The sequence below is a fragment of the Cebidichthys violaceus genome, unplaced genomic scaffold, assembly GCF_023349555.1.
Source record: "Cebidichthys violaceus isolate CVI_PGR_0920_01 unplaced genomic scaffold, fCebVio1.0.p SCAF_13, whole genome shotgun sequence".
Classification (NCBI taxonomy): domain Eukaryota; kingdom Metazoa; phylum Chordata; class Actinopteri; order Perciformes; family Stichaeidae; genus Cebidichthys; species Cebidichthys violaceus.
This window is the reverse complement of record NW_027176296.1, coordinates 1,082,110-1,107,421: the sequence shown is the minus strand read 5'-3', so window position 1 is coordinate 1,107,421 and position 25,312 is coordinate 1,082,110. Positions and strand designations below refer to the sequence as shown.

Below are 25,312 nucleotides of genomic sequence, written 5' to 3'. Positions count from 1 at the left end.
GCAATGGATCTGGCCAAATTCAAAATTTACAGTGAATAATCATAATACCAAAGCCTCTGAGAAGTAATCTGTGGAAGCATTTGGGATTTGACAAATTATGAATGAATGGTAAGACGGCTTTCTGCCTTTTAAAAATTAAACTGCCTTCCAGTAGCAAGGCCACAACAACAAAATCAGAAGTCGCATGTCGGTAGCCTGATAACCTGAATGAATTGCCGATTAATTTCAAATCTCTGTACGAATTTGAGACGTGGCCATTGATTCAGAGGTCTTGACCCGGTTAGCACATCATTCAAGTGAGGCAGCCGAGGCAGCGCTGAAGAACTGATGCAGTTTAGGATTAGGCAACGATCAAGTCGATTTGAAAGACATGCCGTGTTCTTTTTCTTCTTTCTTGAAAAAGTGACAGCTCCAGTAGACAGTAATGCCACATTAAAATGCCTCTTCATCCTTATTGCAAGTTGTGCAAAGTTCCAACATGCATAATAATTATACCTGCAGGTCTTCACTGAGTAAAACTAATAGAGACCAACACACAACCTAAACCAACTGAAGCTTCCTCTGGTTACTATGAAGTTGCACTTCCTACTGTTGCTTCATCATAATTGTTTTAATCCATTCTATAAATATCTCTATATAAATGTAACTTTGTAGTTAGATATTGATATTATGACTTAATATTACAAAATGAACCCACGTTCTTGTTTAAATGTTCTCACATTCAAAAAGAGCAATTTGTTGCCATGTAACCATCGTTCAACACAGCAGCACAAATACTCAAATATTTAGTTTTTTGCTTAATATCGTTATTATATTGCTTTAATTTGATATATTGTGATGAATTTCATTAAAATACTTCTGATGTGTTTTAAAAAAAATGTGTCTGAATGTTGTATCTTGAAGCCTGTATCAGGGTTGTATCATGGCCTCAGTGTTTTGTCTCATGCCTGCCATGCGGTCATTTGTTGGAACATAGTGAGCATGTGTGTGTGTGTGTGTGTGTGTGTGTATCTGTGTGAGTCGTCTGTTCAGTGCAGTGCTTTAGGCTGAGATGAAGTGTGTGTGTGTGTGTGTGTGTGTGTGTGTGTGTGTGTGTGTGTGTGTGTGTGTGTGTGGATTAATGCAGTGCTCTCAGCCTCTTACTCCGCTCCCAGCTCATCTGTCTGATTCAGGCTGACACACTGTGTTCTCTTCAGCAACATTACAGTCACAGACTGCTTGAGAAAGGGGGAAGGGAGGGGTTAGGGAAAGGGGAAGCAGAGTGAAAAAAAAAATGAAGGGAGAGAATAGAAGTAATAATGGAGGTGAAGAGATAGAGAGAGGGGGAAAAAAGAAGTGAGCATAACAGACTGAGATGAAAGAGAAATCTGTTGGAGAGAGAGAGGGGGCACGAGGGTATTGGCAGAGACAGCAGAAAAAAGTAAAAAGAAAACAGAACAAGGACATTGAGGGAGAAAAGAAAAGTAGGAGAAACAGTAAAAAGACAAGAAGGGTGAACTTTTGTATATAAGTATGATAGAGAAAAAGAGATGGAAGGAGGGCTTGAATAGACAGAGACGACGAAGAGAAAAGCCAAGATTGGGAGAAAGAGGCTGATGTAAGATAACGGGAAGGAAGGGGCTCAGAATGTGAACAGGGATTGCTCCTTTGCTAAGCTAAATGTGGTTCTGCCATGCGATAGTGGGAGATGGCCAGGGGATTTAAGCGGGGCCAGATGTAGGGATGGGTTGAGTCTGTTTTAAGAGTCTTAAACCTGTCTGAACTGTCTGGAGCAGGAGAAGCAAACAGCCCAGGACTGTTCATAAAGATGGACTGGTTCTATGTGTTTATTGATATAAACCGCCTCAAATTCAAGGTCAGTTCTGTGCAGCTGTTCCTCTGGCTCTCCCTCTGATGAAACTGGCTGCAAGAGAAGCTGCAGTGAAGCTGAATGTCGGCCGTGACTGATTTAGTCGTCACCCGCTGACAGGATACAATGGAGAAGTCAGAGCCTGCTAACCTAACCTCTGATGTGGGTTAGCGCAGCATGCTAATAAATGTTTTAACATCAGTGGTATGTGTGAGCGTTTGCGAGTTTGTGTGTGTGTGTGTGTGTGTGTGTGTGTGTGGGCGGGCAGATGAAAGAGACAAGCTCACCCGAGAGACACCGATGAACAATGCTTTTGTTAAGGTTTTTACACACATCCACACCCACACTCTCGCATCCACAAATAATACATGCAAGAGTAAACACAAGCTGCCTGCACACAGATGTAAGCAGCACACACACACACAAACACAGACACGTTTGTATGAATATAAACAAGATGTAAAGCCACACATGCACAAGTATAGATTTACACACACACACACACACACACACACACACACACACACACACACACACACAAACATCCCATTTAGATAAATCACCTTGGATTAGACCTACTTCCTGAAGCTCATTTTTAAAGTCTGCCAGCGCTCTTCTCAGAATGCATCGAAGAGATAGAGATAGAGAGAGAGAGATAGAGAGAGAGAGAGAGAGAGAGAGAGAGAGAGAGAACCTGGCACCGTTGTCTGACACTCTCTCAACACCATGGGGGTGGAGGGAAGGAGGGGGTAACGAAAGAGCAAACACTCCCTGAAGAATGGAAGAGTGGAAAGAGGAGGGAAACATGAGAATCAAGGAAGAAAGAAACCGAGAGAGAGAGAGAGAGAGAGAGAGAGAGAGAGAGAGAGAGAGAGAGAGAGCGCAGTTCATTGGGAGACATTTTCTGTCTTGCCCTGGTGATGACAGTGCTGTGTGTATGTTATTAGCTGCAGATAGACTTTAGATACGGGGCATGTTCAGAAGAGTGGAACGTTATAGTGCGATCAGATGAACAAGAATTACACTGCAACCTCATTTATCTAAAGCAACCCGCCTGCTGAACTGACATAACGAGCTTTAAAGCAGGCAAGAAATGGAGAGATGAAATGCGCAGGATGTGAGATTTAAACTCTGCTACACATCTCACCGAAGTTTACTCCAGAAATCGAAAAATGAATTCCCCTCAATTACATATACGCTGTTCTTGTAGATAAAGTTGCACATATAAGTCTGTCAAAGTTTTAAAAATTACTTCTTTTTTTTCCCGATAATCACACTTGACATGTTTTCTAAAGGGGCTGAAGCTTGCAGACCTTTTTTTTTTGTAAGTGTCTTTTTTTTGTGGAAGAGTTCAAGTGATAACATGGATTAAACCCAAGTTTAACAAAATTAATTCATGGCAATGTCAATATGACACAAACAATATTTAGAGAGCGAAATTAGCTCATCATCATAGATTTTTGATTGAATATTATTCATATGGTGATATTCACTCAGGCATTCACAATATGCAATTGCCACCTAACTCATATAGTTCAGTAAACAATGCACTTGTGGTCATGTAGGTTTAACCCACTAAGCATAACAAAAACAAAACAAAGTAAAACTTGATTCAATTATATCTGTAGTTGGATTATGGGAAGAGACGGGTTGTGTCTGCTTTTCCAATTAAGTAGGACGGTTTTCTTAGTGATTGTTAAGGTGATTGAAGTTGGCTGTCAAAGTTGGCTAAGAGAGGCTCAATTGCCTTGTTAACTCATCGTAAAAAACACTTGATTCAAACTGGACCGAAGCAAACTCGCCAAACCATTAGGCCGTTAGTCTTTCCACTGTTCCAACAATCAGCAACTCTGGTTTAGACATAATAAATCCTTAGTTCACAGAGTTTAGAAGTGAAAACACGCCGGCTCTACTCGCTGTTTTCTACCCGCTGTTTCTCTCTGCTGTGCCAGCTGCCCGCTGAGCAGCAGACCATTAAATAAGCAAAAAATCCAATGACAAAATTTGCCCCAAAATCACCCCGCTGGTCTTGATATTCTTTTCCATTTTATCTTCGGGATCCTGAAGAAGGTCTCCAGCAAGTCTCTGTCACAGTGAGGAGTAACTTTAATGCACAGTAACGCACACACGCCTCGCTCTCTCTGCTTTGTCGTCGGCGACAGCATCCAACGAAAACTGCCCACGCTGACAATCATCACAGCAGAATCATTCTGTTTCTGTTTAAAACGGAGGGCAATTTGAGCATAGCCACCACCAGTTGGTGTTTGCTCATGTCAGCTCAGACTCTGGAGGGTCCGGGTCGGCCTTCTCCTCCTTGTTGCAGAAGCAGCCTTGAGCGGCCTCTTTTTGGCTGAATACGGCTGAATATCCGAGTCAATGTCACCAATTTCGCTGCTGCAAACCAAACGCAATGGTGAAGACCAATAGTGTTTTGGAGCGGTATTGCGTACCACAGCTGCCAAAGCTGAGAGTAGCGCTCTGTAGTTCTTCCTTATACCAAGTTCAACAGATTTAGCAGCTGCGCCTCCAGAGACATGGAGACATCAGTAACAACTGCAGGCGTTTATCAAATCTCTACCTATCCTAACTTGAGATAAGGTTGAAAATCGTCAATCAAAGCACTCCTGCACTCACGCTGAGTATATTTAGAATTTGTGGTTGATTCTCTGTCAAAATCAGTAGCGGAGACTCGTGGAAACACCTGTTTGAGGCTTGCATCTCTCTCTCTCACTTCCCTGTCGTTTCCCTTCTGTTTGTGGATTACTACAGGGGGGGGGGGGGGGGGGGAATTAGGGCCACAAGTTGTATTAACAACTATGAAAAGCAAGCAGAGTAAGAATCCGTGTTCTGTCTGTCTGTCTATCTCCTCCGCTTCGTTTCAATACTACGGAGAGCGCCGTACCTACATACACAGCAAAAGTTGTCAATCAGTGAGCAACAGAAAGGAAATAAAGAAATCATGATTCAACAAACATTCTACAATGGGCAGGACTTGACCAATCAGATTTAACTATGTATATTCTTAGTAAGGGACACCCCTAATATGTACGCATATTGCTACTTATTTGACATTTATATTACATACTTCCCATTTCTGTTGGAAAAAATTAGAAGTAGCCTACACATAGTACTCACACACACACACACACACACACACACACACACACACACACACACACATATCTTTCCCTGCTCTCTGGGTGGGCAGTGCTGTGTGTTCTTGGTTAGCGACGTCAGTTAGTTGGCTTAGTGCCCCTCTGCCAGGCTTAGCACACACACGCACATACACACGCACACGCACACACACACACACACACACACACACACACACACCACATGCGCCTTGCAATCTGCTACACACACATACAACCCACATAGATAAGAGATCTAACACAGGGAGCTGAATGAGAACGCAGTGACACAACAGAGGGATTATATAAGACAGGACGGCGGGCATGGGGGGCTGTAATGGGAGGTTGGGGGTGGGGCAGGCAGTTAAGAGAGGATGAACCTATTCAAAAAACTGACTACAACAGACAAAACACATACTGTACCACTGCAATTTCAACTGCGCACACAGTGCTGTTATTACTATGCTGCAGTCCACAGTCATAGTACAGCTGTTACAACAGCCCACTGCAGAGCAGTAACCTGTTACTACACAAGTCTGAAAGACACACACACACACACACACACACACACACACACACACACACACACACACACACACACACACACACACACACACACACACACACAATATCGCAGTGTAACCTTTTATACTTTTTCAGATTTAGTTCTATGGATTATAATTGAACATGCTTTTGTTAAGTGTTAACCTTCAATAGAGTAGTAGTCTAACTGTTATTAATGCGTAAACTGTAAGATTCATTTGTCATTCATGAGTTGTAACAGTGTGCGTTGAATATTACTGGTATAATTGGTACGGTACTACATTCATCCTTCCACAGACAAAGCACAGTTGTTAGTACACTACAGTCCAGACTAGACTACCATAGAGCATTGTCCCAAGACTGCTGTACAGACTGCACAAATAGTACAATTGTCACGTCACTGCTGTCTAGCTCTACACCCACAGGACAACTGTCATGACTTTTCAGACACTTAGTCATCTCCTTTCTGCCTCTTCAGAGGAAACCCTGACTGGACCAATTAAATGTGGAGCAGAACTGATTGTTCACTTAAAAGAGTAAATTCCTAGCCGGAGCAACTTTTCTGTGACTGTATCTGTGTGATGTTTTAACTGACTTAGTAGCTTGTGGGTCTTTGCCGGATCAGCATTAGCTTCTTATCACCTGTTGGTGATTAAAGTCCTGGGATTGTAACCCGGATTTCTGTGTTCTTTAGACTGAGCGCCTCGGCTTTAAAGGGGACATATGCTCATTTTCAGGTTTATACTTGTTTTTTGTTTTTTTTACTAGGACATGTTCACGTGCTTTATTTGTTAAAAACAAAAAAAAACACGCCCTGATTGACTGGTAGTTCTTAATCCGTGGGTTGAGATACTCAGATGGGAGGAGCTATATTCTTACAAGCCTGCATGTGACATAGGAAGGGGAGCCAAATCTAAATGGCTTGTTAAATCATTCTGATCTAGGCAGGCCACAAAAACCTGACAGTTTGTGTGTTGGTAGGAACTCTAAATACTAAATGTATGTGAGTTTTTCATGATATGTTTAATTTAAGTCCTGGCAAGAACATCTTACTAAACCGTCTCTATCTGACCTCACAGCAAGGAAGCGAGCAAAGAGGAAATGATCCTGCAGGGACCAATAAACTATCACAATTTCATATTGTTATCAGCAATAGTACTACAGCTCTCTAGTGGCAGTACAATGAGCATTGGTATATAACGTAGTGAATAATACATGGAGTATGAATTGCAAAGTGTTGCTCGGAAAGGTTATTTCTACATCCTTTGTTCATGTCTTGGAAAAAGTAGAAAAGTACTCAAAGTATAAAAAGAAAAAGTGCTCATTATGCAGAGTGACCCCTATGTTATATCTTTTTTTAAATTGTTTTAATGTTTAACAAGCATTTTATTGGTGTAGGTGAAGTGTATCTACTTTAAATACTGTTGTATGGTATTTTTACAACTCCTTATGTTTGTTTTTGTTTTTTTGATGGTTGAATTTTAATACTTTTTTATGTTAATTACAACATCATTATTTTGTTTTAGACCTGAGTTTGATAAAATAGGAAACTGCTGAACATAATTGTTAGTAAATTAGTAAATACTATCGGATTTAATCTGTGAAGTAACAAGTGACTACAGCTGTCAAATAAATGCAGTGAAATAAAAAAGGACTTCCCGCACAAATAAGAATGCATGAATCACATATTTACTAATACGTTCTCAATGAAACTTGACAGAAGTGAAGTGAACACCTTTCCATTCAGTGGCAGCATCAAGGCTCCTTAACATTTACTGTCACTAACCCAAACCTACTCGCTTTCCCTCCAGCTTTACAGAGCTGCGTTCCCATCATACCTTTACTGCGTTCCTTTCCGTAATGTCGTGCTGGTTATATACAGTCAGCCGCTTCATTTTAGTCCAGAGTGGGGAGCTCTTGCTGAGGAAGGATGCTGAAGTGAGCTATTTAGTTACTTGCAAGGTTGTATTCAAATAGTAGGGCCATGGTTGTTGCACTCAGCTGTTGGTGTAGTGGGGAAAAAAGTGAGATACTAAATGAAACGAGGATGTTAAAGAGGAGAGAGTGGAAGAAGAGAGTGATGGCAGCGAGGTGGAGAGGCTCATTGGGGAGGGGGGGGGGATTAATAAGGAGAGACAGACAGGAATTGAGTTAAAAAGATGGGGAGGGCTGAGGTGAGGTGTAATGATGAAGAGGTGAGGAGAGAGGCTGATGAGAGATGGAGGGAGAACAAAGAGATATGTCACATATCTTTCATGTTGAGAGGGCTTGAGGAGAGGCAGACATGGAAACACGAAGAGCTAGTTTAAGTATGTTGTGTGTGTGTGTGTGTGTGTGTGCGTGCTGTTAAGCACGTGTGTGTTGTCAGGTGTTTGCATACGTGCGTGAAGTACGTGTGCATTTTTACATGTGAAAGAGATTCCAAGGAGCAAAATACATCTTGTGTGTGAAAAAAAACAGGGTTTTTTTGTGCATCAGCCTGTCCGAGAGAGAAATGGAAAGAAAGAAGAGTAAAATACACAGCGGAGATGAGCTCAGCAGGGGGAGAGAAAGGAGAAAATATAGATGTAGCACTCAACAAGGACGAGAGAGACACATATACAAAGTGAATGAGCCAAGTAGAAGATGGCAATGGTGAGAGAGCGAGAGAGCATGAAGTAGAGAGAGAGAACGAGAGAGAGAGAGAGAGAGAACATAAAGGAGACAGATGATTGATAGAAATGACTAAGAGGACAAAGAATGAGCGAGAGAAGAAAAGAGAAATATACAGGACATGAAAATGATACAGAAGATAGATGAAAACAAGGGGAGGTAAAAGAGAGAGAGAGTGTAATGGGGAGAGGAGAGAGGAAAATAAGGTAAAAAAAGAGAGAGGATAATTGGCAACAAAGTTAGTAAAGGTGTTGACGGGAGAGAGTGGGAGAGAATGCACATGAGGACGAAGGTGACAAAGGAGAGACAACAGAAGGACACAACAAAGTGATGGATGGATAGAGATAAGTCAGAGATAGAGCAACACTTCCTGCTACACTTCAGTCTGTATAAAGACTGTTGCCTGCGACCCATCTGATATCTGAAGACTCTACTGCCATGGCAACATTACAAAAATGATGTATGTATTTGCTTGCTGTATCATTGTGAGAGGTGTAGTTAAGTTTTAGAAATGACTTTTGAAAAAACAACCTTGTTTTATGCGTGTTATTGGAAATAAATACACATTAAATACTTAATAAATGAGACCAAATAAATGCATTTAGGTCTGAGTTAACATCATTTCCTCTCATCAGTTAAACAAACAGAATGCTTCAAATTTGTAATTAGATTCCATGTTATAAGTAGGCCACAATTATCAGAACAATACGAACATTCATGCAGCTCAAGGGTGTACTGCAGATATAAATCCTCAATAAAATACTATGGTTAAATTATGCAAATGTATTTGGCGACCCTTATAAAATAAGAGCGGGAGTCTTTGGGAGTGGTTTAAAGAAACTAACGGTGTTTGCAGTTTTCACTGTCAGACTGACACGCTTTAGTGATAAATCCTTTCTGAGATGTTTTGCGATTTTATAACGTTGTCATTCTAAGTCTATGTCTCTGATACAAATTCTGACTCAACTCAGTGTTATTGAGCAGAATACAAATCCAATAGCGTTTTCTTCTTCCCAAATTAAAAAAATTGGACTGCGTGGAACTCGTAAGAATCTTGTTTAAAAAAAAAGAGTACAAAAAATGTGTAAAGAATCAAGTTCTTTACCCAAATAAATCTCAAATACCAAGAATTCAACACACTCTCTTCGACCAAAATTTTCATTGTACTCCGGGGACATTGCCACTGAAGCAGCAGAATATATCGTAACATGTCATAGCTTCAGGGGGAACCAGCGAAACAACTCATGAAACTGTTCTGAACTCCTTCAAAATCTGTCCCCTCCTTTTGTCTTTTATAGTCCTCTCTACTGTTACTAATTAATGTTTTTAGTCTGGCACGAATTCATTTTCATTTCGTTATCGGCACATAGTATCCTATGTATAGTAATGTTGTGTATTTTGTGTGTAGTGTTGAATGGTGCGGTAATGTGGTAACCCTTTGTCTTCTTTACATCTTACTCAGAATTATTACACATATAGTATAAACCTTGTACTGTGTGATCTGGCAGTGCTGTACTCCATTATGTTCAAGCCAATAAAGCGAATTTGAATTGAGATAGGCACGTACGCGGATAGAGACAGACAGAGATAGCAAGTGGGTAAAATGAGACAGGAAATAAAGAGATAGACTGAAATGGAGAGCAAAAGAACATCTGACAGCTAGAGAAAGAAGGAGGGGAATAACTAGAGAGAAGGAGGAGGGGTGATAAAAAAAGAGGGCCTGACAGCCTCTGAGAGATGGAGATAGGAGCGAGAGGGACGGACTGAATGAGGTGAGGAATAAATGGAGAGGAAGAAGAGAGCAATAGAGTGAAAATGAGCAAGAGAATACAGAGAGGAAGAGAGAGAGAGAGTAGTGTCTCGCTCTCATCAGTCAGAGCGTTGCTCATCCGGCTGCAGAGGCTGCCTTTGTCACCATGACGGATCCTCGCTGTCTGTACGCCGCTCGCCACCAACACCATTACAGCACATTACTGACGTACACACACACAAGGAAACACACACACAGAGGAGAGAGAACAACACATTTAACAGGCACACGTGTACCTGCAGAGGTGGCAGCACAAGGTATTTAGCAAACACACACACACACACACACACACACACACACACACACACACACACACACACATAGTAGTTGGTGTCAACTATACACACTCTCAACACAGACTCAGATAGGAGCATGACCTACTTGGCATAGATATGTCGTCCTATATGTCATGTATGTATGATTCTGGATTTGTTATCTAATTAATATTGGAAAATGTTATTCTAATCCAGTCTGCAAATCATTTTCTCAATTGATTTATTAATTATTTATTTGGACATTTTTCATTTAAGATTTCAGAAAGTAGTAAACAAAGGCCCATCACTATTTTCTAAAGCCCACATTGACTTATTCATATTGTGTGTTTTGTCTGACCAACAGTTCAGAATCTAAAGATATTCATTATAAGTACCATAGAGGACAAAAAACCCCAGCAAATATTCACATTTGAGAAGCTGGAACCAGTGAACTTTTGCCATTTTTGCTTCCAGAGTAACTCAGCGATAGACTCAAAAGCAGCGTTTCACTGTCCTCTTTGGTTAAAATTGACGAGTTTCCCCTCTGACAGAAATGTGCTTTGATGCACCTTTAACCACACCCAGCTCTGATGTCACAGTGACCAGAAGTACACCTGTACATCACTGCCGCAAGGTGAAAAGTTAGATTACTGAGAGTCGGTAAAAAAAAAGAGGGGTTGTATAATTACCCTTTAAAAATGGCTGATTAATAAAATTGTTGATTATTACTTAAAGACTAATAAATAGACTAGTCTTGTCTAGTCTGATCTCAGGCGTTTGCATTTACACCTGGTCCTTGTTATCTCTATTCTGCCAGCTTTGTCCTTTTCTCAATATGCAAATTAGGTAGGTGGAGCTGGCGGAGTTGTCAGCAAACATGGTGTGTCCCAAGTCAAGGGAAGCGATGCTGCTGCTGTGTGGACCTTTGCTAATGAAGGGGTTGTTATTATCTGGGCGCCAGCCTCACTAGACAGCAGGAAGAGGCGGAATCAATTGATCTTTCAACTCTTTTTCTCTTAATGCCATTCTGACCGAGTTATTGGGTACTGTACTAAGGACTCGTGGATGCACTGGCTGTAAAGAGATCCTGTTCTTTTGCAGTGGACTTGGGGAAAAAAAAATCTTTCAGGAATGTGGCCAATCTGTACAGACTGATTTCACACCTGGGTGAAGGTGCTCACGTTATGAGCCAGACCACCTCCCGATGTGGACCTGTGCTAATATAGCTGTAGACTCATACTGTAGACACAAGCATATCAATCACACACACACACACACACACACACACACACACACACACACACACACACACACACACACACACACACACACACACACAAACAAACTGTACAGACACACATTTAGACACAGGCACACAGTGCACAGTGGTCTCAGCAAGCACTGACAAAGTCTCATTATTATGATGGGGACCATACATACTGTAGGTCTTCATATGCACACAAACACATGCAGGAACTACAACATTCAGCGCGCGCACACACACACACACACACACGCACACACACACACACACACACACACAAAGTCATGCTCATTTGGCTACCTTGCATAGACAAAATCCTGCTGAGACACATAACTCACACAGAGACATAAATACCTCATTATCTATACACTGACACACACAAACTTGTTTACTACACACACACACACTCACTTTCTCTCTCTCCCATTTTTTCCTCTCTCTTTTCTTGCTTTCATTAAAACCACACTGACAAACAGCAGCATATGCAGCTACACTGAGCAACAGATGTTGAATGGGAGATATTGTGTAAGACTGAATGTTAATATACGCTGTGTATAAAATGCTAACGAAGCTCTGTCATCTGTGTCTCCACAGTACTACGAGATGTCCTACGGTCTCAACATTGAGATGCACAAACAGGTAAGTAAGACTGTACTCAGTGTTTTTGTGGGGTTTTCAGTCTCTGCTCGCTGCTGGTGTACTTGGTTGGAGGTTGTGTGTGTGCGTGTCTTTCTGTGTAGAAGTTGCATTTTTTGAGTAGGCGGGAGGATGTGAATGTGTTGTTTATTTACACACAAACATTCTTACCAGTGTGTCATTTTGTGTGGGTGGGTTTTTGCTATATTTTCTAGATCCTGTCCTCATTTATATTTTGCATTTACACTAAGTGACCTCCATATATGTCAATAAAGTGAACGCATTATGACAAACACCTTTCAATACAACGTATAGCTTTAAAATGTAACGTAGAATTTGGTCAACACAGAAACTACAAACTGTAATTTCAACATTAAGTTATTATTTATTTTTTACAAAAAATGTTTCATCCAGTGATATATGTATTTTTAATCCTACAACATCATAGTTTATAGATTAAGTTCTAATCTAACAAATCTATACTTACAAATATGTTTAATACCTGTCTAATATATATCTAACACATGACCCTTGTGTTGTTCTTTCACATAGCTAAATGTGTAAAAAAAATAGGCTACATCAAATTATTCTGGGGTTTTTTGTGCATTAGGGTTGTCTTGCGTTAGTTCAGTGCATGAGTCTATTTTTCCTGGTTTCTCAGTGTATACTGTATTGGCAGGATGAAGAAGGATCTGTTCCAGCTGAAATTCCTGTGTAAAGATGATGAGCAGGGAAAAAAGTAGTGACTCATCTTTGTAAAATAAGATTAGATAGAATTTGTATTAATCTCAAAGAAAATGTTTGTGCCAGAGTTTCATTCAAGATTACAAGAGATGAATCAAAAAAAACTATAGAATACAAATGTAAACATATATGAACAATAGAATAACAATTATTAAGTGTAAAAGAAAGAATACTGACACATTACAAAATAGAACACAAACACTAGTACTAGTACTTTGTATTGTAATCAGAACCAGAAACAGAGCAAAAGAATAACATGTTTTTTGTTAAGGAAGGATCTGTTTATTTGGTAGACTCCTAATGAATCAGCAAGAGCAACAAGTGGTTTCAAACACTGAACTATGGATGGCTGATTTTATTAGTTTCAATAAGGGGTCACTGCTCAACACTGTAGTTTACCTCTCAATGCCTCCGTGTGGAATATAAACTCAAGAACTGTTGCACGAAACCAGCAGAGTGTGTTTGCTGCACAATTATGATATCCCTGCTGACTTAATGTTTATTTGTGTGCTATTATCAAGCAGAACAAGCGATGGCTGCTGATGTGAGAATTAGGGATTAATAATGCCATTAAGATGGCTGGTACAGGCTGTAACCATAGCAATGGCAAATGTATGTCTTACAGAGCTGATGGCGACAGACTCTGGGTTAACTGACACTAGATGTCGACAGGGCTTAGCTATTATCGACAGCATGGGATGGATAGGACCGCTGTGTGAAATCGCTCGCCGGTTCTTCTAAGCAAAGTAAAAAACCACATGCCAGCTCAAAGGCATTAAAAGAAGGTCAGTGTAGATTGTGCGTCGTTTCCATTTATCCCCACTGAGACCCGGTACTCTTGGAAGAAGACATGAGGAGCAGTGTGTGCTCTCAGGAGTCGGTGACTGCTTGTCTGTCCCCACTTGCTGCTAATTTGCTGTCTGGGTCACACTGCAGGAAAAGGGGGGACAGTCAAATAGCAGACAGGCAGATACATGTCCAGACAGATGGACAAAAAAAGCAGACGGACAGACAGACAGCAGACTTGAGATCTGTTCTGCTGTGTTTACAGACTTCCACACAGATAGACAGAATCATTATCCAGTTCTTTTAAGGTGACTGCCTGTGTCTCCCTCTCTCTTAATCTGTCTAACTGTCATGCTAACTCTGCGGTGGACTCAGGCACTGTCATGGTAGACCAGAGGGGATGGATTTTTACCGGCATAATGCATTTAGAACGCAGCTCGTTGTTTGAAACAATTTCTCAAAAAACGCCCTCAAATGAAAGCCTCTGCACTTTAACTTCTAATCATTGTGTCATTTCACGATCAAGGTAATTATAGCACGAAGACATTAAACAGTGGGCTTCTGTCCAAATACTTGCAGTGCAGTGTACTGGCTGATGTTGGGAATGACGCAAGATGAGTTTAAGAGCCAATCAGGGCATATTTGTAATGACCTGCATCAGCTATATTTAATCCTAATCCATATCCTGTGTTTATGGTAACATGTTGTGTTCAGGTGAAGCTGTGTTTTCAGCAACACTGCAACAAAAACACATACAGTATAAACCCGACAGCAGTTTCCCAAGAACACCAAGCCTCTCTTTCTTATTTTGTAGTATAATTTTGCAGATGTGCCTTCTTTGTCTCTAAAGTTGCTGCTATTGGTTGAAAGATGTTTTTTTACCTCAATATTTAATCTGTGATGGAAATAAGAGAGATCCTGTCCAAAAACTTTTGCTGTAACAGAAGCAAACTAGCACATTGAAACTACATAAAAACACTATAACACACGTTCGACCACCTTGTTAGAATTCCATTGGTTACTGTATATATCTGCTTGGATCTCGATTTCATGTCAGCTTTAAGCTTATTAGAGAAGGATGGGTCGTTGCCGTCAAACAAGTATTAGCAAACAATTACGATTGTAATATCTGAGGCACCATCTGTAGGTATAGGTGAGAGCATTCAATGTGTACCAGAGAACATCTGCTTGTCTGCCACACTTTGCATGATTGAAGATGAATACTAACCATTATATCTGGAACAGATTATGTAACATAGCTTGTGACACCTTGATGTGAGGTAATATTTAATTTTAATAAGAACAAGATATGCAGATCTCTGTGTCAGGAACATGTCAGAGTAACCCTTTATAGCTCCAGATTGCCTTCATGTTCTGCTTCAAGTTGAACTTAAAATGTTGTGTTTGAAACTGGAATTGTTTGAAAGTTTCTCCTCTGCTCCTCATGATTTATTCTGCATTCTTCCAAAATCCAAGTTCAGTCCTGGCCTCATGGACCAAAGACGTGAACCACATTTGAAAGCAGGAAACCTCAGTGGGACTTTATGCTGTAATAGCTGCGCCGGTGAAAAAGAAGGAAAAAAAGACACGCGTGCACAATAAAACTGACTGATGGATGGGGTAGATTGATTCCTAAACCCCACAGCAGACACAACATTGACAGAGCAATAATCAGAAAAAGGGTGAGAGAGACAGGCAGAAAAAAATGAGAGAGAAGCTGGAGAATAAAGAGACCAAATGTTGTGTTGTCAAACTACTTTGAAAGTATTGTTTTACAAGTAATTTCATGTGGTTGAACTACAGTACAGAAACACTCAGGATTCATTTATTTATTTTACTGTATTTCAAGTAAGAGTGAAATTGTAGTGCTGCAGTATTTTGTAAAAAATAGTGATGTCAGTCGACAATTACCATAAAATGCACAAGGGAAATTTAATATTTAGATAATAATACCTAAAACAACCTGACACACTAATGCAGTAAATGCAATTTTGTTCTTCTCTGAAAAAATATAATTGGGACTTTCAGATAGTAAAATAAATTACCATTTTGATCACAATGACCACAATTCTAATATGCTTCAAAAGTACTACCCTTCTTTAAATTCCGTTGACCTTAACCTTCAAAGCAAAACGCAGAAAAAGTTGTACTTTAGTTAAGAGAAGAGAAAGTATTACCAGAGAGAGAGAGAGAGAGAGAGAGAGAGAGACGGCTGGCAACAAAGCCGGGCAGAACTGGAGTCGGCTCTGGTCGCCAAAAAAGAAGCAATGGACTGGGGTGCTGGCTGCACCTCTGAGAGATGGACAGAGGAGGAGGAAGAGGGGGATGGGTGGGGAAGATTACAGAGGGAGGCCAAGAAGGGGATAGTGTGGAAAATAAGAGACGGACGAGAGAGGGCGAAGAAAGGGAAGGTGGTGTGGATGACAGAAGGAGACCAAAGAGCCACAGTCAGGCGAATAAGAGTAAAAAAAAGAGAGAAATAAATGAAGAGGTGGAGGCCCGGTGTCAGGAACCAGAGAACAAGGCTATGAGAAGAGTGAGCAGGGGGGATATGAGAGAGAGGAAAGGTAGAAAAAAAAGCATAATGTGAAAAAAGTGATTCAGAGAGAAAAATAAGAGAGCTAGTAAAAATGTTTAACAGGAGGAGAGCCAGTGAGAGGGAAATATGAGGCAGATAGTAAAAGAGAACTTACTGTATTACAGCTCGAGACAGAAACAGAGAAGCGGAAATTGACAGAAAGAATAGAAAGAAGCAGGTAGGAAGAGAGCGTGATAAAATACAAAATGAAGGTATAAAAAACAAAGGACTCAAAAAGAGACACTGATTGAAAAAATAGATAGCATGAGGAGTGTCAGAAAAAGGAAGAGGATGAGAATAAAGCACAAAAGAAGAGGTTGTAGAATCAAGGTTGTTAAAGTGAAGTGAGTGGGATGATTTAAAAAAAAAAGTGAGTGTACCATAATTAAAGAAAATTAGGACTTTGAAGATACTGCAAGAAAAAAGCAGTTGAGAGAGTCGGGGAGATAGAGAAACGGGGAAAATGTGAGAGATGGCGGGGAGAGCTAATGTTGGAAAAAGTGTAAGAGCATGAGGAAAAGAGGAGAGAGAGATTAATTGAATGGATGAAAGAGGAGAGGGTAAACAGGAAGGATGGATAGAAGAGACGGATAAAGATCTCAGAACAGATGAGGGGCGAGGAAAAAAAAAAGAAGAGATGGAGATGAAAATTGGGGCCAAGAAAAGGAAAGCAACGGAGGGAGAGTGGGAAAGAAAGGGGGAGGGCAGTCGGAGAAGAGGGAGATAGAGAGAGACATCAGCGGAGGGAGGGGAGCTTTGAGCCGCAGTGAGAAATAATGAATCATGAATAGATTTAACAGTATCTGCTCTTATTTCCTCTCCTCCTCCTCTCTCTCCCCCCCTCCAGCTTCCTCTTAACATCCTGTCGAGATCAGTGCTATTGCCTCTCTCCCCTCTCTCCCCTCTCTGTCTCTTTCTCTATTGCACGCTCTGTCATTATCAGTGGCAGGGCCATCTCGTGTCCCGGCATTAATTGAGCTGTAACAGTCATCCCGTTCCTTCCTAGCATTCCTTTTAGCCTCTCTTCTTTTTCATATTTCTCTCTCTCTCTCTTTCTCTCTTTAGATTTCACACTCGCTCTCTATCTTCACCCCCGCCCTCAGTTCTCTTTCGCTATCTTGATCTCCCTCATTTCCTTTGCATTTCTCTCCCTTCTTTTCTTCATCTCTCTGCCTTCCTCCTTCTCAGATGATTGTATCTGAAAGATAACATCTCCCCCTCAACCTCTTAAGCTGTATAAGATACACACACACACACACACACACACACACACACACACACACATGCGCACACACCGCCGTCACATTATCTCACTTGGTTCACTTCCATTATCATATATATATATATATATATATATATATATATATATATATATATATATATATATACACACACTAGCTGTATCCCCTGGAGGAGCTAGGGAGGCTATAAGGACTTTACACTGCTCTCTGTGGTTGTTCTATATTCATTGATATAGCACTTCTGGGGCCTGACTAGTTATTGCCTGCATCTCCCGCTATGCATCACATGTATATGCAGTGACTTTGTAATTCAGTCATATACTGTGGGCTCACAGCCGTTGGCCAAGGACAGCTTCTAGATATGATGATGTGCTGCATGTGTAGTTGTAAGGTGTTTGTTGAATGGATTGAAGCAGGTTTTCTATTGACGGCTGATTCTAGCAGCAGGATAACGAGATGATGGCGGCAGGAGGGAGAAGAATAGAAGCTTTGTTAGACTCGTCTCCAGCAGAAGGTGGAGGCAGCCCAAAAGCTTGTGACCAGAGTGCGGCCTGGAAAAATATGAAAGGCAGGAAGTGAATGAGATATGCCTTTCCTTCCATGATCCGCTAACTTCAAAGGGCCATTAGGCAAAGCACAGAGCCCACAACTGCTCAGTGGTAGCAAGATGTTACCGCAGCAGTGCTCAACAGCAGCTGTACTTTCTTATCCAGGATCAACGTGCATTTGTTTAGTGCATTTTCAGGTAGAAGTCTTCACAGGCCCAAAATTATTGGAAACGTACCAGACGTGCATAAGAAAAAAGGGACCCAAAGGTAGTCAGACCCAATCTGAAAAGATCAGATGATAGTTGGACTCGAACACACCCAAAAAACCCTAATTTTTCATCTTATAATGCTTGTAATGCACCATGATCTAATCTGATCCACTCATTAAATAGACGTATTGACTCAGAGATCTTGCAGAATTTGAACAGGAGCCCAGATCTGATTAGACTAGACATAGTTTGGACCCGCCAGCACGAGTCACGTCTGGGTTTTTTGTTCCAGTATGCTGAAGTGCACAGTGCGTTGCCAAGTGCAAGTAAACTCTGTATGCGGACAAGTAGAATGCCTCATGCAGTCGTAGTGTTAGGGATGCCCCGATCGATCTGAGACCGATATTCAGTAAAAATATGCATTCAGGAGAACGTCATTAATGCTTTTTATTTGCCTGATCCCTGATAAAGCATTGGGAACAACACATCTGCATTGAAATGTGCTGGAGGAAAGCTAGTTAACATTAGCTGTTTGTTAGCAGTCAGGCCTACATTTTGGACAAGTAGGTTTGGCTATCGGATAAGTAAAACATCTCAGCTACTTGCCTGAAAGTAGTGCTACTTGAATACTACATACTAAATAACAACAGAATTATGGAAATGAATATCTCCGTCATGGCGGTTGAACACAGCTGGCCAATGCTGTTCATAAGGAGAGCTTTGACTGTGGGCTGCATCTTTTACAGTGACACTAGTAGTTAACATGTTTGCCTACAGATCGTCTGTACAGGTGTGATGCACTCTGTTTTGCTTGCTGGCCTTGCAAACTGAAATTACTTTGGCGCTGTCATTGGTAACACATCTCTTTCTTCTATCTGGGTTTTGACATGTTCACATATACTGTACATCATCACAGCATCAGAGAGAATGTGTGAGTTTTGCAGAAGGGTCCATTATTTCTTTGCTGGTAGAGTGTCCCCCAGTAGACTCCTGGGGCCAGCAGGGAAACTACTGTGGCAGCATTTCAATAACAGCGTAGGTAAGTGTTTCTAAATGACTGGGTTGGGATCTGACTGTGCATCACAAAAAATGTCACATAAATGTAGGGGTTCACCCTTACACTGCTACTGTGAGAACATCATACCCACTTCCTCTCAGAAACATCACATATTAGTGTCATATTTTTACCTGCAATGCAGAAAAAACACATAGCTTTAGCTAATGTTGCATCTTTAACAGTCACTACAAAATCATATTACTGGAAACTGGAAAAAAACATCCTGTTTTTAACTCCAATTTGGAGGGCTTGGTGTTGTTAAATCATTATGATTATGCATGTACAATGATTAGCGCTTTTAAGTGCCTAAAAATGTCTCCCTGATTTATTTAGAAATCGATATCCCAAGGAACAAAGTAGCAGCCCATCTGAGTCAAGCCTGGGTTGTTGCTGATTGAAGTACTGTGGACTCAAAGGTTGAAATCCTTCACACAAATTGTGCTTTTCACATAAGGTTACACCTTGAGCTGTGACACCAATAAATGTTTGCGGGAGAAATTCTCAATTTTAGGAAGCGGGTGGGATGCTGGAATTTGTTTGCATTTTAGTAGCCTGTTACAGCGTTATAGGCAACAATGCTACTGGGCAGCGAGGGTGCATAATTAGAGATTAGACAGTTTGAACCTGGAGGGGCCTGTGCAGTTGAAAGCTGGGTCACAATGGAATTTTTCTAATAGTTCATGCTATACAATGCTATTTGTGGCTAAAACAGTGAATATTCTTTTGAAAGCAAGGAAATAATAAACGGCCTCAGTGGTGAGAGAGCGCATCCCATTACTGAGAGTTGTCATTCTGTCCTTGAGCTTATAGCCTCTAGCTGGTTCCTAATTTTGAGCCATTAAGGATAATTACGGTGTGAGTTAAAACCTTAAAACTTACCGACTAGGAAGTAAGCCAAACACCAACATAGTACTTAAATAATATACATTTAGCAAAGTGCTTGGTGGCCGGGCTTCTTACTTAATCCAGCTGCTCTACAGTCGCCTTGTAACACTTCAGGTCCTGACCTCCACTAATGTGATACTAAGCAGGATGCTAATTAGGATATCATTGAAGTTGTGTTCACATTCCAGCAATAGCTTATACTTTCTTTATACCAATTGCCATACATATGCTAGGTTCACACACTTTCAACAGGATATCATAAAAACCAGTGTTAGCATATATATAGACTTTACAGACTGTATCAGCATGCCAGATAGAAAGACAACGTGGTTCACAGACCAGGCAGGATATTATGGAGGCTGTGTTTGATAGTCAGGATGCTCGGCAGCCAGACTGTTTCCCCCGTGGACTCCTGAGGACAGATGAAGCAGCTGGTTGTCCTTCCTTCCTGTTCCCTCCTTTCATTTCACCACCACACATAGGCTGAGGGAGTGGGAGTGTGTGTGTGTGTGTGTGTGTGTGTGTGCGTGTGTGTGTGTGTGTGTGTGTGTGTGTGTGTGTGTGTGTGTGTGTGCTTTTGTATGACAGACAAGAGTAGCCCAGTCTTTCCTTTGCACTCTCTTTTATCTGATAGTTCATGTTATTTAGCAAACAATGCTGGCATTACTGACAATTTTAGGAGCCATACAATAAAAAATAAAAGCTCTGTGTGTATTGTTCAGTTCTTTGGTGTTTCTTTGGTGTTTCTTTCTTTGTATGTTTTTTGGCTTAAAAAAAGAAGAAAAATGAAGCATGCTTGAATGAATACCATGAATACTATGATAAGGATCCAACTCTTCACAATAGAAAAAATATTTAAAAAACAACTGTTAATCAAGCTGAAAAGAAAGGGGAAAAACGACGAACAAAGTGAAGATATAAACTAAGTAAATGAATAAAACAGAAACAGGGACTGAGGACGATTAAGCCGGAGTACAAGCAGCAGAGAGAGATCACAGAGAATGTTTTTCTGTTTGTGTTGTATAAAAAAAGGGTGTGTGCATGCACTTATCCTCCCGTCTAATTAGCCCGAGCTGTCTAGCCTTTTTTTTTATGCAAGTGTGCGTGTGTGTGTGTGTGTGTGTGTGTGTGTGTGTGTGTGTGTGTGTGTGTGTGTGTGTGTGTGTGTGTGTGTGTGTGTGTGAGTGTGAGAGACAGCGTGCAGGCGTTGGTATATTTGGCTGAAGTTGTGACCTGAATCCTCAATTCATTTGGGAGGGAGGAGAGTGTGTACTAGAAGTGAGGGGAAAAAGTGCAAGCGAGAGATGCCTTCATTTTCAACTCACCGCTTTGCTTCGTAATAGGATTGGGCTTCTCTCTCTTTCCCCTTTTTTTTCTCAATCTCACTCTTTCCATCCCCTCTGCCTCATGTTTTTTTTCTCTCTGCTACTCCCATCACCCAGTCAGTCGATAATCCCACAGTTGTGGTTTGAAATATTTTTGAACCTGCATATGTGGGTCAACCACTGCTTTGGAGAGGTCAAGTTTGTCACTTGTGTACATGTGTGTGTTTATGGTGTGTGTTTATGGTATGTGTTTACGCTCTCTAATGATTGGTGTATGCAGTCCCTCTGCACATGTTGTAGCATCTGCGTTCTGTGTGTGTGTGTGTGTGTGTGTGTGTGTGTGTGTGTGTGTGTGTGTGTGTGTGTTTGCGTCTGCACCTTTGATGTCTCTCCCTCTCATTCCCTCTCATACCATGTGTGTATGCCTGTGCATACATGTGTAACAGAGCCCATTTGTGAATAATGAGGCGAAGAGAAAGAGAGAGCGGGAACAGAGTGTGATATAACCCTTTAGGAATGATAGAAAATAAGTTGAGGGAAGGAAAAACAGTGGAAAAAAGAAAGAGAAAGATGAGATGAGAGTGAAAACGAGTGATTAAATTCCCAGGGAGCTAGCCTTTTAGCGTAATGGCTTTGTTGCCCTGGCAGAGGAGCTCTGAGTAGCTACACAGACTGTGTGTGTGTGTGTGTGTGTGTGTGTGTGTGTGTGTGTGTGTGTGTGTGTGTGGGGGTGGGTGGGTGGGTGGGCGGGCGGGCGGGCAGTCGGGCGGTCGTGTACATGTATATGATAGTGGCTGCATGTGCTACCATGTTCTGCGACCAGGGCTTGAATTGAGGCACATGAGGTGCCAGTATTCTCAGGCACAGCATGTGGCTTTTTACATAACTGCTACACATGACATGTGAAATTTATTTTTGTATACAAAATTAAGTCAAAATTAATGAGGAGCATATCTTCATTTACATTTTTTATTAATAAAATGTACTAATTGTCATTTATAGTTGGAATAATGGTTAAAGGATAAAAGCTTTTTAGCCGAGCTAGCAACAGTAGCTGTGTCGGTCTGTTGGTCTTTTGGTCCACCACTATCAGACTAACTATCACCACCAAATATCTCAACAACCTTTGGACAAATTTCCATGCTATCTTTTACATATATCCGTGGTCCCCAGAGGATAAATCCTGCTTACTTTGGCTTCTCCCCCAACTTTTCCTCTAACGCCATCCGTAGGCCAAAGTTCTCATCTATCTTCTCAGATATCTCAACATCTACCAGATGGATTTGCACAAGATTGTTTCCAGACATGCATGGTTCCCACAAGACATGAGAACACAATGTATCCTGATGAAATTGGTGCTCTCCTGTAGTTCCTCTAGCATTGGGATGCTAACGTATACCTTAAAGCACTGTTTTATAGCCTTATAGAGATGCTAGCATGGCTCTAGACTAATAGTCTAATTATTTTTTTAGTCAGGTGTACAGAAATACATTTTAGCAAGTAGTAAGACCAGTTGAAAATATGTCATCTAATGGTCTTAGGAGTAATTATTATAATATGGACTGCCACTTCCAGACTGTTATTTTGAAATATAGCTAGTGATGATGAAGCGGGGAGGAGCAATCTCATGACAGATCATACCTTCTGTACCCTTGGTCTGATTTGCACTGCAGTGAGCAAATTAAGTTAAATGCTTTTGTTAATGGAGTTTGTTTAGAGTCTTTTTTTCCTCCTCTTGGCATTCAGAGTCAATTTTCAACGAGGATCTTCTGGCTTTGTTGTTAGAATTGTGGGTACTGTACCTGCATTCCCCAGGATATAGGAGCGCAATAAGAAGTACTAATGTGGGCAAAAATCCAATATTCCAGTACTCCGTGTCTACAGGCCCAAATCAAGAACTGCCTGAGGCGCCTGAGGCGTTACAGAAAATATGATACTTAACTGTGTGTGTGTGTGTGTGTGTGTGTGTGTGTGTGTGTGTGTAATGTGGGTGTTTGTTTGCGTGCCTTTGCATTCATGCATGCATACTATACCGCCAGCTTTGCTGCTCTGGCTACTTTGTGTCTGATTGCATTGCGGACGACATGAGTTTGAAGCCGTATGCAGTCTGTTAATGCAAGCTGGTGAGCTGGCACAGTGTGAATATGACTAATAGCTTAGTGTATAATATAGCCAGAGAGTGGGAATCTCACAGTTGGGGTTGTAGTTTTACAACCAACTAGATCCCCCTCTCTCTCTCTATGTCACTGTCACACAGCCTATAAAGTTTCCCTGTGGGAGTTTGTGTGTACAGAATGTGTATATGTATATTGCTTAGGTGTATGCACCATGCATCTATGTCTTTTCATACAGGTGTGTTTGTGTGAAGTCATTGTTCTTGCATGTTGGTAACTGTAATGGATACCCACCAGTGTGTGTGTGTGTGTGTGTGTGTGTGTGTGTGTGTGTGTGTGTGTGTGTGTTGGAGGAGTTGAAGTGAGCTGTCTGTATTTTTTATTATAAATGTTTCTGCTGCCTGGTCCGCTGCCTATCTTGTATTGTTACACTGAAGGTTGAATCTGTGTCTTTATGTGTCTGAAGAAGTGTGTGTGTGTGTGTGTGTGTGTGTGTGTGTGTGTGTGTGTGTGTGTGTGTGTGTGTGTGTGTGTGTGTGTGTGTGTGTGTGTGTATGTGGTTGCATGTGTGTGCTTGTTGGTCTCATGCTGCGAGGCTCTGCTTGCTCTGCACACAGCTCTTTGTATGTGTGCTCTCCTCTGCTCTGTTTGGATTGGTTTTCTGTGTGCCCTTGTTGCTTTTGTTTGTGTTTGTGTGTGTGTGTGTGTGTGTGTGTGTGTGTGTGTGTGTGTGTGTGTGTGTGTGTCTGACTGTTTGTGGTGGCTTTTGTGTGTGTGTAGTTATATTTGTGTGCACAATTCTTAGAGTGCTTGTGTGCACGTGTGTGTGTGCCCCCTAGTGTTTTTGTGTGTGACTGTGTGTGTGTTTCGGTGTCCGTGTGTGCTTTGCTGCTCCCCTTTTCCTCTCTCTCTCTCTCTCTCTCTCTCTCTCTCTCTCTCTCTCTCTCTCTCTCTTTTTCTCTGTTTCTCTGTTTCTCTTCCTCTCCTTCCAGAATAGAGGGGCCATCAATCAGAGGCAAGGGGGATAGAGGAAAGGAGGCAGGGGAGGAGGAGGCAAAGAGGAGGAGAGCAGTTGGCTCGGTGCCAGGGAAGAGGAGCTGGCTCGCTGCCCAGAGGAGAGAGAGAGAGAGGGAGAGAGAGAGAGAGAGAGAGAGAGAGAGTGAGGGCGGAGAGAGGAAAACAAGACTGAGCAAGAAAAGAGAGAGGGAGGGAGGAGGGAGAGTCTGAGAGTGAAGCAGGGCAGAGAGATAGAGCAAGAAGGAGAAAGAAATGAGAGAGAATAAGAAGGAGGGCAGAGAAGGAGAGCAAGGCCAAGTGCACTGAGAGAAAACAGAGCAAGTGGACAGAGAAAGAGATATACTGTGGAAGTTGGGGGGGAAAAAAGGCAGCAGAATAGAGAATGAAGATGGGTGATTGCACGGAGAGAAAGAGGAAAGAGAGGAGGAGGTGTGGGGGTTGAAAGAGAGGAATCAGCAATGGCTGTTTTCATTGAACAGCTCTGTGCCTAGAACCCCAATCAGTGGGTGATTAGTGCGTCGTTGGCTACAAATATTTACCTTAAACTGTTCACAGAGGGGAGAGCAGTCCAATTAGAAAGCAGGGGACAGAGATAAGCTCCAGGATTGTGTTTGTGTGTGTGTGTGTGTGTGTGTGTGTGTGTGTGTGTGTGTGTGTGTGTGTGTGTGT

The 25,312-nt window shown here is 41.5% G+C and overlaps 1 protein-coding gene across 2 annotated transcripts in view; it reads left to right on the top strand.

Annotated features, from left to right (window-relative positions):
* The window catches only part of tle2b (TLE family member 2, transcriptional corepressor b), a 76,614-nt gene that overhangs the window by 19,309 nt on the left and 31,993 nt on the right, over positions 1–25,312 (top strand). For both annotated transcript variants that reach the window (XM_068707246.1, XM_068707245.1), the window contains exon 4: positions 12,098–12,142. In XM_068707246.1, the coding sequence (XP_068563347.1) occupies positions 12,098–12,142 (45 nt within the window). The remainder of the gene's footprint in view (positions 1–12,097; positions 12,143–25,312) is intronic.